At 35.8% G+C, this 17,908-nt stretch overlaps 1 protein-coding gene across 2 annotated transcripts; it reads left to right on the top strand.

The window, feature by feature from the left end:
• The first annotated feature begins 1,069 nt into the window (after positions 1-1,069).
• On the top strand, positions 1,070-13,885 carry LOC306887331 (coagulation factor XIII A chain-like). Of its 2 annotated transcripts, none has more exons than XM_079444984.1 (15): positions 1,070-1,176; positions 2,817-3,070; positions 4,124-4,312; positions 5,403-5,651; positions 6,240-6,358; positions 7,181-7,288; positions 8,055-8,232; positions 8,310-8,448; positions 8,928-9,031; positions 9,110-9,198; positions 11,288-11,441; positions 11,529-11,804; positions 11,894-12,054; positions 12,454-12,590; positions 13,110-13,885. In XM_079444984.1, the coding sequence occupies exons 2-15, from the start codon at positions 2,863-2,865 to the stop codon at positions 13,249-13,251; spliced, it is 2,253 nt and encodes a 750-aa protein (XP_079301110.1). In that variant the 5' UTR covers positions 1,070-1,176; positions 2,817-2,862; the 3' UTR covers positions 13,252-13,885. The 2 variants fall into 2 exon arrangements, with proteins under 2 accessions (XP_079301110.1, XP_079301111.1); XM_079444985.1 differs by having other exon boundaries at positions 2,812-3,070.
• Positions 13,886-17,908: the final 4,023 nt, after the last annotated feature.

Below are 17,908 nucleotides of genomic sequence, written 5' to 3'. Positions count from 1 at the left end.
AGCAATGACGCAAACTGCCCAGATGATCTATAATGCTATGCAATAAATAGTCAATTGAGAGTGGAACAAGACTAAATGCATTTAAGATAAATTAATATCTTATGCAACATCTTTTGCCTCTCATGTAAATCAATCTTGTTTTAAGGATGTTTACTGGAAAGCAAACATACTGAAGAAAGAATCTCATTTTACTGTTTAAATAGTGGGACATTTTTGCTGTAATCGCTGCTTATTCTGTTATACAAATGCAATATGCAGAACGTCCGTCAGCACTGTAACTGAGGCAAAAGTAGCTCGAGTGAATGATGATTTGAGTGAATTTAACTCATTTGATATCAGTTTTCATGGAGCCACAACCATCCATCACAGGCCAGATCTGATTTCAATCATAATTGAATTTTGAAAGTTACTGTTTTGCTACATGCAAGCTTTAAAACAAAGAAACCTTCATGTTTGCATCCCACACTGCATGTTGTGAATTAGTATACCTTTATGCATAACACAGTTTTAAGAACTCTATAAAAAGTAAAGTAAACAATCCATTAACCAGTTAAGCGTTATGGATTATGGATTAATAATTTGGCCAGAAGCAAAGGTTTAAAGTTAAAACATCTAAATGATGGATTAGTTTCTTACAAAAATGCAGCTTCTGGCTTCAAAAGGCATTAACTGATGGACTGGAGTGGTGTGGATTATTGTGATGTTTTTATCAGCTGTTTGGACTCTCATTCTGACGGCACCCATTCACTGCAGAGCATCCATTGCTGAGACAGTGATGCAATGCTACATTTCTTCAAACTCATTTACATCTTCGATGGTCTGAGGGTGAGTACATTTTCAGCATATTTTCATTTTTGGATGAACTATCCCTTTAAGAGAAGGACATGACACATTTCACACTTGTGTCTTTATTCGGCCACATTTCTGTTCACCACAAGCGACACAAACACGGTAGTTTGCATTTCCACTCTAATATCACACATACACACCCTCTGCTTTTATAGTGATAATCTGCATACATAGACACACCCACCACGATGTGTGATGCTGCTCTTACACACACAAAGTTATTCCAGACCTATATAAATGAAGGCAGAAACTGTCCTGACATTCTCCCAGACTCCAGGTTCCAGTGTCTGCAGACCAGGGCCACATTTCTATCTCAAAATAAACCAGGTTAGTGCACCTTAACATGTTTAATACTGTAGAGCTCACACTGGAAGATGGAAATTGTCAACTACTGTTCAAAAGTTTAAGTGCTCACCAAGGCAGCATTTATTAATATTGTGAAATATTATTGCAATATAAAATAACTGTTTTCTGTTTGAATATATGTTAAAATGTAATTTATTCCTGTCATGCAAAGCCGAATTTTCAGCATCATTACTCCAGTCTTCAGAGTCACATGATCCTTCAGAAATCAGTATAGTATGCTGATTTGCTGCTAAAGAAACATTTCCTATAATTAACAATGTTGAAAACAGTTATGCTGCTTCATATTTTTGTGGAAACCGTAATGCATTTTAATTTTAGGATTGTTTTAAGTGTTAATTTCCATTAAACATTAAAATTTAAAACGGTAATGTATATTTGCAATTATCCAATTACCTTCAACTAACATTTTGTGAAGAGTATAGTTGTATGTACATGTGTATATATACACTCTTCACCCAAAATTTTTAGGATCTGATAATTGCAAAGAACAAGTCATCGTTTTTAAAGATAATGTGTAAGTGTTTGAATATTGCAGTTATTTTAAGTGATTGGTATATTTATATTTTGGATTTGGTGCAGATTTGTGTGTTTGTGTTTGCAAATGCATGTTTGTTAAAGTAAGTCTGTGATTGTTTACATGCGGAGCCAATTTTCTGTGGAGTTTGCAAAACGTAACTATTTTAATATGTGCCACCATCTGTTTTACATCGATGTGGTAACCACAGAAAACAAAATCTTAATAGACATTTTTTTTTTAAATCATCGGCAGCAATATATTTTTTCCATCTAGTTGACCTCGCCAGTGGTTAAGTGTGGAAAAGTGAGATCAGCAGTGTCTTTAAGTGCTTTAAATGTGAACAGAGACCTCGCTGTGTTCCTGGAGTTACTCACTGCTCCGGTGGGCCAAACATCTCCTCAAACTTCACACCTCATTCAAGAAGACGCCCTTTATGTAATCCGTCACACAGGTGTTTGTGTGTCTGCGGTGACACATTTTGCCAGAGTAAAAGCAGGCATTGTGTAGCCTATCATAAAAATAAGTTTTCCACATTTAAATGCCAGGAAATGCTATTGGAAGGACAGTTTGCCTGGATTCTATTTTGATCTCCTCATGGAGTATTGAGATATCCAAAGAGGTGTTGTGTAAAAACTCACATTATTCCCACATGTTTGTTCACACTCACACACACTCACACACACTCACACACACACAAAATCATTCTGTTTTTTGTTTTTTTATTAGTAATTTCAGCAAGTTTAATAGTTTCACAAATTTATAGATTTGAAAATAAAGAAGACACAACTCATTTAGATGCTAATGACAAGGACAGAAAAGCTGTACTGTGTTTTACTCATTAGCTTGGAGTGTTCATGCAGCAGTAAATAAACAGAAGAAAGGCAAAATCCTGCAGTAAAACTGTGCTTCAGCACATGCTTTGAGTTTGAGCACATGCTGCGCTACATCCTCAATATAAACAGATTCCTGTGTTGCAGCCAATATATAAAAATGCAGGCATGTGTAAACGAAACAAGACTCTTTATCATGATAGGCTGTATGCAGTGTGTGCATAATGATGTGTGTGTGTTGTTTCTAAGTTTAGCATCTGAAGCACAGCAGTTTAAGTGGTCACCGCACCAGTACCTGCCATGGCTGATCAAGAGGCTCGAGAGAACCCAACCCCTGCCGACCCACCGGCTGCCACACCTGCAGCCACACCGGCCCCCGTGCCCCCCAAACGCATATCCCACCGCGGACGCACCGCAGGAGCCAGAGTCAGCTCCAACCAACAGGAGGGGAAATTGGAGGAATTCGAGCCCTTCATGTTAATGCCCCGAGGACCACCACCGCTGAAGGGTGAGGCGGAGAAAATGTATATATATATAAATGTAAACTTAAAAAAGAGAAATATTGTAATAGAAGAAAATAAAATTTTAAAATTAAAAAAGTCACTCCCTTAAGTATGAGAATGGATGTCATAATGATCACATCATTATCTGTGTTGTTATTAAAACTAATGCTAATGTTTCTGGTAACTGAAGTAAAGCAGAAATGAAATAAATATAAATATTAGAGGAAGAGCTAAAATTTGCAAAACTTAAATGAAAGTAGTAACACTGGTCACTGGCCAACATCACACACATTCTGCATTTCCTCTGAATTAATGAATTAATAAACAATTAAAGCATTAAAATTAACTACACACACACACATATATAAACTGAAAGTATGAGATTTTAATTTCTGTTAAAGACATTTTATTTTATATATATATATATATATATATATATATATATATATATATATACCATTAAAATGTATCGAAATAGGACATATTGTATAAACTGTCTGATATACATAAAATGTTATTAATATATATATATATATATATATATATATATATATATATTTTTTTTTTTTTTTTTTTTTTTTTTTTATTACATGCACAACAATGGTAAAATAATCAAAAACTGTGTCTAAGTTCAGTCTCCTATTAATTTTATCAGTAGTAATTATACAGACACACATAGTACCGATTCCTGAGAGTGACTCGTATGTTTGAGGTTTGCTAAAGTAAAAGGAGCAGTTTTCTTTATTTAATTATTTGCTAACTTGGTCTTATCTAGTCAAAAAGCTGGAACAAGTATCCTGATCTCTCAAGACCGTTTCCTCCATATTTTCCGTCTCCACCAGATAACAGAGAGCTCTTGCCCCAGTGATAACATTTATTGCAGGAAATTGTAACTTGTCTTTCGTCATCCTGTTCCCTTCAAACCCCCAGAGGTAAAGGGATGAAAGGCATCCTGTGTGAGAGGGCCATGCCACAGTTTTGTTGATTATCGGTTATAAAACCAGGCTAATTTACAGCTGAGCCTTTGATGCGTTGACAGTCATGTTTCTGTCCCTCAGAGTTTCTGGATATCTGGGATGTCGATGTTCTCAAACGACCTCAAGAGAGCAATAAACAAGGGCACCACACGCACCTGTACGCCAGCGACTTCCTCATCGTGCGGCGTGCTCAGGAGTTTCGGATCAAGATCACCTTCGATCGGCCCTACAAACCGGCCGAAGACAAGTTTGCAGTGGAGTTTGTCATCGGTGAGTCTCTTATTTAAATTAACTTTAGGCCGAGAGGCCTTTTGTAGCAGTTTTTTTTCACAATGTTTAGTTTTATAAAAGCCTCATTGTTAGTTTCGAAGTAAATTATTTACGAGTCCAAATTTCACTCAAATTGGTAAACCAAATGTCTTTCGATGTTTTTGAAGCACACCACATTTCCCCCTTTTTGCAATACCTAAAATGTATTTAAAGAGGCTACTTGTCCAGCACAGCAATAAATATAATTCAGTGTGCATTTTCAGCATGTACTCGACACTAAAATTTCACAAAAGATGCCATCATCACTTTCCCTTCTCGTTGGCACACTTCCCTTTAGCGCACTTCTCATTTTCTGGACAATATTTACCACATCCAGTTGTTAATGCACATGCACATCTGGGCACTGATATTTAAGGAAACTGAGCATGCGATTTGTGCACAAAGGGAAGGATCTAAAGTTGCGTAAGGTGCTTTTTACTGGAAAATGAGTTCACTAACGGACAATGCAAACAATCTGAGTAATCCTAGTTGTACAGAACAGACTGTGCTATACAGTACCTATTAAAAGTGTAGTGTCAGTATGATAACAATTTTTGATACTTTTATTCAGCAAGGATGCATTAATTAAATAAAAAAGTGATAGTAAAGACATGTATTATGTTACTGAAGATTTCTATTTCAAAGAAATGCTGTTCTTTTGAACTTGCTGTTCATCAACTATGTTGAAATAAAAATGAATCATGATTTCCACAAAAATATTACAACACAGATTGCTGCAAATCAGCATATTAGACTGATTTCTGAAGGATCATGTGACACTGAAGACTGGAGGAAAGATCCTGAAAATTCAGCTTTGCATCACAGAAATAAATTACATTTTAAAATAAATTCAAATAGAAAACATTTATTTTAAATTGTAACAATATTTCACAATATTGCTAATTTTGCTGTATTTTTCAAATAAATAAATGCAGCACTGCTAAGCAGAAGAGGGGTTAAAAATCTGATTTTTGAACGGTATTTGTGCACAAAAGTGAAGCTATGAGTACTAAACATTGCCTTGTGATGAGTTGTTGTTGTTGTGCATTAGGGCCGAGTCCTCAGTACAGTAAGGGCACCTACATTCCCGTTTTCCCAACTGAGGATCGACAGAGTCTTTGGAGAGGCCGGATCGTAGAGACCAGTGACAATGCCGTCACAATGGGCATCACAACCTCGCCAGAGTGCATTGTGGGAAAATACATGATGTATATCGGTGTGGTGACCCCCTATGGCATCCGCAGGACCAGGAGAGACCCAAGCACAGACATCTACATCCTCTTTAACCCATGGTCACCAGGTCTGACTTTTCTTCCTTTCTAGGAGAAGCTACCATATGTGACCCTGGACCACAAAACCAGTCATAAGGGTCAATTTTTCGAAATTGAGATTTTACATCACCTGAAAGCTGAATAAATAAGCTTTCCATTGATGTATGGTTTGATAGGACAATATTTAGTCGAGATACAACTATTTGAAAATCTGGAATCTGAGGGTGCAAAAAAAATTTTTTTTTAAATCTAAATATTAAGAAAATCGCCTTTAAAGTTGTCAAAATGAACTTCTTAGCAATGCATATTACTAATCAAAAATTAAGTTTTGATATATTTATGGTAGGAAATTTACAAAATATCTTCATGGAACATGATCTTTACTTAATATCCTAATGATTTTTGGCCTAAAAGAAAAATGGATATCTTTGACCCATACAATGTATTTTTGGCTATTGCTACAAATACACCCCAGTGACTTAAGACTGCTTTTGTGCTCCAGGGTCACATATAATACACACTCTCTTAAAAATATGCAGTCTCAATACACCTTTTTAAATTGTGTGCATGGGGGGAAAAAATATATGAGCCATTGCTAACTGATGTTATTTTCTAAGATGATGCTGTGTTCCTGGATGATGAGGAGGAGCGTGAAGAGTGTGTTCTGAATGAGCTGGGGATCATCTATCATGGAGCGTATGACGATGTGTCTGAACGCGCATGGAACTATGGACAGGTGTGAGGAACTTGACGTGCATCACATTTGTCAGTCACAAAAATGACCAGCCTTTTAAAAATAGCTTGTAAATCTGACATTATGCTGCATTATCACCAAATCTTGGATTCAATTATTTTGTCTTTTTTTTCAGTTAGCACAGGTTTTATATTTTATTTATGAAACAGAGCTCATTTTTGAGTGAAAAATAATTTTGCATAACTTTGGCATGTTCACTCAAAAACTGAAGAAAATAAGCTTTTTTTTCCGGATTAATTAATATCATTCATAATGAATAAAAAATACTAAATAGATAAATGGATTAATTTTAAGGTTTGCTAAGTTACATGTAATAGTGTTAATAAGTATGAATATTTTAACATTTAAATATTATTTTAGGGTCTCTCAACTAGTTGCTTATTAGCATGCATATTACTAGAATATTAGGCATTTATTAGTAGTAATTAAGCACATATTAATGCCTTATTATACAGCCCTAATCCTACCCAATACCTAAACTTAACAACTATCTTACTAACTATTAATAAGCAGCAAATTAGGAATTTATTGAGGGAAAAGTCATAGTTAATAGTGAATAAGTGTTCCCTATTCTATAGTGTTACCGAGATTTTTAATGATTAAGATTAGGTGAGTATTAAATTATGCAAATGGTAATCTAAATGTAAAAAAGGAAAAATGAGCACAGTTAAATGTTATGGTGATAAACTAATATATATATATATGTAGTGCATTCCTAATAATTAGAGCTAAAGTCTGTAATAAAATATTTACAAATAAAAATATATCGCAATTTGCTGTATTTTGTTTTCTTTTTGTGTTTAGTTTGAGTTTGGTGTCCTGGATGCCTGTCTGTTCATTATGGATAAAGCAGATATGCCGCTGTCCAACCGAGGGGACGTCATTAAAATGACCCGCATCGCTTCAGCCATGGTGAGAAACCAAACAAAGACAAACTGTACTAACCTTTCCAAAATGGTTATTTCCATTTCCACCATTTCCACTGTGATAACCATTTTGCACTTCACTTTTTACCCTTTTTACACTTTTTACTTCACTTTTAACCCTTTTAAGAGGAACTGAGCTTCACTGTTCCAGACTTGGACTAAAAATTTTGACAGACAATTAATACCTTAATTCAGCAATGATGAATTGATCAAAGGTGAGGGTAAAGACTTTTTTTATAATGTTACTATTACTTTAAAAGATTTCTATTTAAAATAAATGTCTTTCCGTTCATCAAAAGAATGTTTCGTGAGCAGTAAATCTGTATATTAGACTGATTTCTGAAGGATCATGTGACACCGAAGACTGGAGTAATGATGCTGAAAATACAGCTTTGCATCACAGAAATAAATTACATTTTAAAATATGTTCAAATTGAAAACTGTTACTTTAAATTGTTATAATGTTTCTTTAAAAACATTAAATAATCTTGCTGCACCACAGCTTTGTCTACTGCAATATGTGTACACAAGTATTTTGTTTTAAAAATACAGTATATTTTTTAATATTTTTTAATCTAACTTTTGAATATTGTTTATTTGTGCTCAAAATTGAAGTGCTTAATTCTCAAAACACATAGCTTATTTAATTTTTCACATGATGTTATAGCATGTGTGCTGTTGGTGAAACAACACATATTTTCCAGGTTTCATAAACCTGTTGTTGACTTCACCTCTGCCCTGTTTCCTAACAGCTGAACTCGCGTGATGACGACGGTGTGCTGGTGGGGAACTGGAGTGGCGATTACACATACGGTGTCCCACCGACGTCCTGGACCGGCAGCGTGGAGATCCTCCTGGACTACGCCGGCAGCAGGGGAACGCCCGTCTGCTACGCCCAGTGCTGGGTCTACGCCGCCGTCTTCAACACCTGTGAGAGCCAGGACAAGGTATTCTTTAATAGGTCACATGATCTGGGTCTATATGATTTTACTTCTCCTTCCCCACAGTCTTGCGTTGTCTCGGGATCCCCGGGAGGGTCGTGACAAACTACTTCTCTGCCCATGACAATGACGGCAACCTTAAGATGGACATCATCCTGGACGAAAATGGAAAACTGGACCGGAGCCGCACCAAGGACTCCATCTGGTTTGTGTTCTTTTATGGAAACAGAATAAAAAAATTAAAAAAACTAATTAGACAATAGAATAGAATAGAATAGAATAGAATAGAATAGAATAGAATAGAATAGAATAGAATATTGGTCAGGTGATGGCAAAAAGATGTGTCTTTAGATGTTTTTTTGAAAATGGCTTAAGACTCAGCTGCTCGGATTGAGAGAGGCAGGTCGTTCCACCAGCTGGGAAGAGAAAGAAAGAAAGAAAGAAAGAAAGAAAGAAAGAAAGAAAGAAAGAAAGAAAGAAAGTTTTGATATTTTGCATCTCACAATTCAGTTTTTTGTCTGAAATCCTTTTCCTTCTAATTGTTTTTAAGAAGAAGTTTGATAATTGTGACTCTTTATATAGCAATTCTGACATTTTTCTCACAATTGCAAGTTTAGATATGTTTATATTATTATGTCTCAATTCTCTTTTTTAGTTGATGACTTGCTCTATCTTCATCTGCAGGAATTATCATTGCTGGAACGAGTGTTTCATGGCGAGGTCTGATCTGCCTCCTGGTTTTGGAGGATGGCAGGTTGTAGATGCTACACCGCAGGAGACGAGCGATGGTAGGATAAGCGCATGAACACACACACAGACAGTATCTTTGTTGTTCTGTGATGTTACTGAGGCTGGTTTTCTGTCAGGTTTGTTCAGGTGTGGACCTGCATCAGTAGCTGCTGTAAAACACGGCCAGATCTGCTACCCATTTGATGCCCCTTTTGTGTTTGCTGAGGTAAAAAAAAAAAAAAATGTCTTGGGCCTTTAATCCTCAGAATTAAAAACAATACAGTTTTTAGTAAATGTTAAAAGTTAAAATGACATACAAGAAGACATGATAACATGGTTAGTAGGAGGGGAAAAACAACTAATTTTCTACAAATTGACTACTAAAACAATTAAACAAACAATAATAATAATAATAGATACTACTGGGTACATTTGATCCAAAATATGCTTTGTTTTGTTGTTACATCATGTTGTGTAATATAATTTTAGAATGTTACAGTATTTCTAACACAAAAATAAATTATTACTATTATTATTATCATTAATATATATTAATAATAATAATAGTTGTTATCACTGTTAATAATAATAATTCATGGTCACATAAAATATTTTTTTTAGTGATAGAAAAAAATAAATATAAACTTTTTTCCTGAATAATGCAGAAAAGCAAAAGTAGGTATTTTTTGCATTATTGTATTCAATCAGTAAATAAGCACAGGTACAATAAAATGATTTTCAGTGTGCCCTAATGAAACCAAAGAGTGAGAAAAGATGTTCTAACATTAACATACTCTGGGAGGGTATTTATAGAGATCAAATTATTATCTCTTATTATCTAAATTATCCAAATCAGGTACTAATTTTGAACATCAGTGAAATAAAACTTCAGAAAGTAGAAGAGGAAAGCTATGAGATCCAGAACACATCCAAATTTCAGAGAAAAAAAGTCAGAGAATATAGGATTGCAACCTTGAAAACTCATCATTGCAATCCAAAATCCAAAATTCACTCCAAAACAATAAACAATATACAGTGGGGCAAATAAGTATTTGATACACTGCCGATTTTTCAAGTTTTACCACTTACAGAGAATGGAGAGATCTGTCATTTTCATCGTAGGTACACCTCAACTGTGAGACAGAATCTAAAAAAAAATCCAGAAAATCACATTGTATGATTTTTAAATAATTAACTTCCATTTTATTGCATGAAATAAGTATTTGATCACCTACCAACCAGCAAGAATTCTGGCTCTAACAGACCTGTTAGTTTGTCTTTAAGAAGCCCTCCTATCCTCCACTCATTACCTGTATTAATTGCACCTGTTTGAACTTGTTACCTGTATAAAAGACACCTGTTCACACACTCAAGCAATCAGATTCCAACCTCTCCACTATGGGCAAGACCAAAGAGCTGTCTAAGGACACTAGCGACAAAATTGTAGACCTGCACGAGGCTGGGATGGGCTACAGGACAATAGGCAAACAGCTTGGTGAGAAGGCAACTGTTGGCGCAATTAGTAGAAAATGGAAGAAATTCAAGATGACTGTCAATCTCCCTCGGACTGGGGCTCCATGCAATGTAAGAGCATTGAAGATGGGTCGTGGCTGGGTCTTCCAGCATGACAATGACCCCAAACACACAGCAAGGGCAACTAAGGAGTGGCTCCGTAAGAAGCATTTCAAGGTCCTGGAGTGGCCTAGCCAGTCTCCAGACCTGAACCCAATAGAAAATCTATGGAGGGAGCTGAAACTCTGTGTTGCCCAGCGACAGCCCCAAAACCTGAAAGATCTGGAGAAGACCTGTATGGAGGAGTGGGCCAAAATCCCTGCTGCAGTGTGTGCAAACCTGGTCAAGAACTACAGGAAACGTCTGACCTCTGTAATTGTAAACAAAAGTTTCTGTACCAAATATTAGTTTTTCTATTGTATCAAATACTTATTTCATGCAATAAAATGGAAATTAATTATTCAAAAATCATAATGTAATTTTCTGGATTTTTAAAAAATATTCTGTCTCTCACAGTTGAGGTGTACCTAAAATGACAGATCTCTCCATTCTTTGTAAGTGGAAAAACTTGAAAAATCGGCAGTGTATCAAATACTTATTTGTACATCATGATAAGAATGAGTTAAACTAAGAACAAACAGGAAAGAAAAGTAAATGCATCAATTTTCAAGGTTTGGGTCTCTGAGGATTAAAGACTCAAATATGACAAAATCTGTGAAAATTATTATTATTTTTTCAGTTTATAATTTAAAAGATATATATATATACACATCTGTACATCTCACTCCTATTTGTTTCTGCAGGTAAACAGTGACGTGATTTTTTATCGTAGACAAAAAGATGGAACTCTGGAAGTAGCGAAGGTGAATCCCAATCATGTGGGCCGCATGGTGCTGACCAAAGCTGTGCTGCACGATGGACGTCGAGACATCACTGATCAATACAAGTTCCCTGAAGGTAAGAGAAGTTGCTGTTGGACATAAAGGGTCACATAAATATCACACAACCAGGATCTGCTTTCATTTGAAACCGTTATTTACTCAGGGAGCCCAGAAGAGCGGCGTGTGATGGAGAAGGCCGAGGAGTTTGGCTGTCATAGAGAGAAAGCCACTCTTCCTCAGGGTGATGTGGAGGTGGAGATCCCCAATCTGGACGTTCGTGTGGGGGACAACTTTGATGTGACGCTGCAGTTTAAGAACAGCAGTGACCAGCGCCGCACTGCCGATGTGTATGTCACCGGAACCGTGGTGTATTATACCGGAGTCCCAAGTGCAGAGGTTGTGTTTAAAACTCCCAAAGTCAAACTAGATCCACTGCAGAGTGAGTAAATGATGTTGGAGAGAGTGTAAAATATGATATTGCTGCATCTATATTCATGCATTAAATGCTCCCCCTGCTGGTGATGATAGGTAAGGATGAGAAAGTGTTGGTGCGCGGCGAGGACTACATGCATAAACTGGTGGAACAGGCAAACATCCACTTCATCGCTACGGGGAAGATTAAAGAGACGGGACAGATCATTACAGTCATGAAAGTTATCACAATGCACAACCCCAAACTCATTGTGAAGGTCAGACTTTATTCATTACTGTTACTGTACCTCTCACTTACATTAAAAACAGGGTTTCCCAAACTGGGCTTGATGAGGGAACTGAAAAAGCTGATAAATAACAAAAGAAAAGAAATACTTTAGAAGTGAAGGTGACCCATACTTACTTAATTTTTTTTGTCAACCAAATCCATTTGATCTTAAATATTTACTTGAAGTTCCCCTGAGATTTTAAGATAAATTTTCAAAAAAAATTTAGGTTGAGAACTCGCATATTCCCAGGGATCCCACATACTAATAAAATCTTTAGTGAGTTGCTTTTAATAAAAGTGTCTGCCAATTGAATATAAATGAATTTGCTGCCCTCTACTGGTAGTTTTCACTTCTCTCTCTTGGGTGTTTTTGCCGTCTCTCTTGTAGGTCACTGGTTCTCCAAGAGTGAGTGAGGAGATGTATGTCTCTGTTGAGTTCACAAACCCGTTTAAGTTCAGTCTGCAGAATGTGGATCTGCGTATGGAGGGTCCTGGAATCATGCCCTTCAAACACAAGCAGTACAGGTGAACACTGCCAGACTGATGCTATTACACTGAAATATTCTACAATATATTTGCTATTATAGAAATTAAGACTTGATGTGAGACAAAAATATTATGAAACTTGTTCTTTTCAAATTTAGAACAGTCAAATTCCAAAAATAACCAAGTGCATTTTAAGGAAGAACAGTGTACATTCTTTCTTTAACAAAGCTTTTAAAAATAATATATACAATATATAAAAGTCAAATTTCCTTTATATATTACTATTTTATACATATGTAAACGTTATATACTACTACTTCTATTACTATTTAAGAGTTAAATGTGATATTAACATGCTTTTGGTGAGATTCACCCTTCTTAATAGCAACACCAAGGTCATGGGATCGATTCCCATGAACTGCATTTATTAATCAAATGTGTACAGTATCTTGAATGCAGTGCAAGGTGCCTTGGATAAAAGCATCTGTCAAATGTATGAATGCAAGTCTGCTCTACATGATTTCTGATGTGTGTGTGTGTGTGTGATGTGTTTTCCAGTCTGATTGCTCCAGGCACCTCTATACTGTGGACGGAGACATTCAGTCCCCGACGGGCTGGCTCTACTAAACTGATAGCCAGTCTAGACTGCGCTGCTCTCAGACAGGTGTATGGAGAGACTGAGCTCACCATCCAGCAATAAACACCTCAGAGAATGAAGCTGAGAAACAGATCGCTGTCGTCTTTGATCCATGAGAAAAATATGTAATCTCCAGCTATACTACAGTATATAAACACACGTATCTTTCTTTGAATTGAGTGCACTGCTAATACAGCTTGACATGACTTATCTGTCAGTGGTAGCAGAAGTACAGTTATTTCAATTTAAAAATACAGTTATTGCAATTTATACTTTCATCCATCAATGATTTTATCTTATGTATGATGAATAATTCTGTGTCCCGTAGAAAATAAACATGAAAAATATTTGCTTTTGTTTCTGACTGATGAAATGTATTAGAATTAAGCATAACATAAGCACAACATATAAATTCTTATATACAATGGCAGCAAAAAAGGTAAAGTGTTTGTAATTAAAATTCACTGTACAGGTATGTCTCAAATTAGAATATCATGAAAAAGGTCAATATTTTTTGTCACTCATTTCAGAAAGTGAACCCCATATATTATTTAGATTCATTACACATAGAGTGAAATATTTCAAACATTTATTTCTTGAAATGTTGATGATTATGGCTTACAGATAATGAAAACTCAAAATTCAGTGTCTCAGAAAACTTGAATAATACATAAGATCAATAAAAAGAGGATACTTTAAACAGAAATGTCAGGCTTCTGAAAAGTATGTTCATTTCTGTGCACTCAATACTTGGTTGGGCCTCCTTTTGCATGAATTACTGCATCAATGCGGCGTGGCGTGGAGGCAATCAGCCTGTGGCACTGCTCAGGTGTAATGGAAGCCCAGGTTGCTTTGATAGCGGCCTTCAGGTCATCTGCGTTATTGGGTCTGTTGTCTCTCCTCTTCCTCTTGACAATACCCTATAGATTCTCTATGGGGTTCAGGTCAGGCGAGTTCAATCAAGCACAGTAACACCATGGTCATTGAACCAGCTTTTGGTACATTTGGCAGTGTGGGCAGGTGCCAAGTCCTGCTGGAAAATTAAATCAGCATCTCCATAAAGCTTGTCAGCAGAAGGAAGCATGAAGTGCTCTTAGATTTCCTGGTAGATGGCTGCGTTGACTGTGGACTTCAGAAAACACAGTGGACCAACACCAGCAGATGACATGGCAGCCCAAATCATCACTGACTGTGGAAACTTCACACTGGACATCAAGCAACATGTATTCTGTGCCTCTCCACACTTCCTCCCGACTCTGGGACCTTGATTTCCAAATGAAATGCAAAATTTACTTTCATCTGAAAAGAGGACTTTGGACCACTGAGCAACAGTCCAGTTCTTTTTCTCCACAGCCCAGGTAAGACGCTTCTGATGTTGTCTCTGGTTCAGAAGTGGCTTGGTAGCCCTTTTCCTGAAGACGTCTGAGCGTGGAGACTCTTGATGCACTGACTCCAGCTTCAGTCCACTCCTTGTGAAGCTCTCCCAAGTGTTTGAATCAGCTTTGCTTGACAGTATTCTCAAGCTTGCAGTCATCCCTGTTGCTTGTGCACCTTTTCCTACCCAAATTCTTCCAGTCATCTCTGCATTTAATATGCTTTGATACAGCACTCTGTAAACAGCCACACCTTTCAGTAATGACCCTATGTGACTTACCGTCAATGTTTCTCTTCTGGATCATTGCCAAGTCAGCAGTCTTCCCCATTATTGTGGTTTCAAAGAATAAGAGATGCCCGGAATTTATAAATTAATTTGTTTTTGATTAGCAACTTATTGTCACGAATCTGGTTCGCGATCTTTTGTCTAACTGCCACAAGAGGTCGACTCTCCATCATATTGGCTCTCACACCACACAGACTGTCACATATATTACCCTAGACTGCATTTCCCAGCATTCATTGCACACAAGTACACACAGCTGTCTCAATCACACGCTCACACTTGAGAACCATCTCACAATCACACACCCTTTATAAACCATGGACTTCTTTTCACAGATCGCTGTGTCTTGTTCTGCGTTTAGCACTCCCCAAGTGTTAGCTGCCTTACCGAGCCGTCTGTGTTTATGTCTAGCTCTGAGTCTGGTTCTGCGTTTAGCACTATCCAAGTGTTAGCTGCCTTACCGAGCCATCTGTGTTTATGTCTAGCTCTGAGTCTGGTTCTGCGTTTAGCACTCCCCAAGTGTTAGCTGCCTTACCGAGCCGTCTGTGTTTATGTCTAGCTCTGAGTCTGGTTCTGCGTTTAGCACTATCCAAGTGTTAGCTGCCTTACCGAGCCATTCTGTGTTCTCTAAGTCTAAGTTTAGTTTATTTTGTTTATAGTCTCGTTTCCTGTTTCCCGCCCTTGTATCGTGGATTTACCCTTGCCTCACCGTTTCGGACTCTGTGTTTACCTTGTTTGGATTATTGCTCAGGTTATCGGACTACCCCTCTTCTCAAGCCCTCTCAATATTGTTCACCGATTGAGGACCCACGCATGCCCTAGGATTACTCTTGTGTTTTGCCCGTGCCATGCCCGTTTGCTGGTGTTGTGACCCTGTCTGTTATTTGACTATGTTTATTAATAAATGCTTGCAAATGGATCTGCACGTCTCACGTCTCGTTCACCCCGTTACACTTATATTTTTCATTCTTGTTTTGTTTTGAATTTTTCTACCTTTCAAAACAGCCTATTGGCTAGCTATTATGTTTATTGTTTGTACGTAACACTCCGCTTTATCTCTGAATGTGTTTAACTTAAATTGCAATTCAGAGACAGTGATATTGTAATGTAACCAAGTACCTTAAAAAGACAGTACACTGTAAAAAATGTCACTGTTAAATTACTGTAAACTACTGGCAGCTAGATTCACCAGTATAATGCTGTAATTTTACAGTGTACCTACTGTAATCTACAATAACAGTTTATTACTGTAAAAAATATTACAGTACAGTGCCATAGAAAATATAAGCTTTACAGTATAATACTGTCATTACGTTTTGTTCAGGTTTGATTCTAATCATAATGTAACATTATTGAAAAACTGGGGGTTTTTCAGTACAAAAAATACTAAACTTTGACAAAAAATATTTTATTTTTGTTATAATTGTGATTTTATAATATTTAGATATGAATCCAACTGAATCCAACTTGTGAAAAGATATCTTTCAGGTCTCTCAAATAGCAAATAGCATATAGTGGAGCTCTATGGCCATCTAGTGGTTAAAGTGATATTTTTTTATTTTAAAACTGCATTTTCCAAAAAAATGGGTATAAATGTTACATTAAATCATTTAAAATGATCCATGTTATCCCCATGAATGAAAGTTAGAAATCTGGGCCTTTTATAAAGTGAATTTTACATCAAATGCTGTTTTTTTGTAAATTTGTAATTTAAATAAATAAATATTTATTTATTTATAGAAATTTAAAAGATATCATAAATCCTCCAAAAACTGCACAAATGTTGAGTAAAAACATTAACAAACAGAGTAAAATTACATTTGTTACAAAATTAAATGTTATTTGTAATACAAAAAAAAAAATAGGGTACAGAGATTTAAACCATCAGAATATAATTTATCATAATTTGAGTGATGAAAAGAGGATCATTTATTTTACTACAATATCAATAGTTTATTTAGTACATGCAACATAAATGATTAAAATCCAACTTAAAATCCTTGATTTTTTTCCATTTATAAAGGTAATGAACTGAAGATATCAAGACTTTTCCTGACTGAAACATTAAAAAATGGGTTCCGGTGCATGTAAGTGATGTTATAAATAAATATAAAGATTTTAAATCTTTATAATAATAAAGTAATTATTAACAGTATTTTTTATATTAATCTTTGAAATGACTGTATATATGAACTTTTTTTTAAAGTTTTGTTTTTAAAAGTTTTATTACTGATTGGTTTCTGATTTAGCACAAGAGGACCAAGAGCCCTTGTTAGGACACACTGAAGGTGAGAGAAGGAAATTATCTGTGTATTTATGTATATTAAAAATGTTATTTTAGAAATGTATATTTGTTTGTTTCTTATAAGCCATCTGACATCTGTCAATACATCTGACAATCAGACTTATTGTGAATCTCAGTGCAATTTTATTTGATATTGTAACAAATGTCGAAAAATACAGTAGACTAGAAGGTCACTCTTTTTTAGAAAGAGACCACTGAAAACTATCAAGATATTACTCATAAATGCACTTCTGTATTCTTTAGAGCTGTATTATTGTTCTAATGAAATGAGCATTACAAATTAGTGTCTGGTGTCTGGTGTTAATTGATTAAATTAAGTAAAAACAACAACAAAAATAAAATAGCACTTCCATACAATCACTAAAAAGCTGTCACTCACTTCAATTTATTGCAATCTCACAATGTTCCGTTATAATCAATGAAGCTCTGAACTGCAAATATAATATCTTAAAATATAATATCTTAAAATATAATATCTTATTTACAATGTGTCTGTGTGTGGTGTTTAGCATTGAGTGAATTCTGACTGGCTCACCCTGAATGCATGAGAGATGACGAGCCACTTTTTCCTGCGTTTTTCAGTCAATTTCAAAATACTTATTTTTTCTGTCCTTTATTTATTATTAAATAATTCATTTATTCCAATTTAAAGGCCCTAATCACAACATTTGTAAGGAAAAATGTAGACTGGATGGGCTCAATTTTATCCAAAATTAAAGCCTGATGATTTTCTTAAAAGGCCATAATTTTTTGGA

Source organism: Barbus barbus, assembly GCF_936440315.1.
Source record: "Barbus barbus genome assembly, chromosome: 2".
Classification (NCBI taxonomy): domain Eukaryota; kingdom Metazoa; phylum Chordata; class Actinopteri; order Cypriniformes; family Cyprinidae; genus Barbus; species Barbus barbus.
The sequence above is the reverse complement of the archived record's forward strand: the minus strand, read 5'-3'. Positions and strand labels throughout refer to the sequence as shown.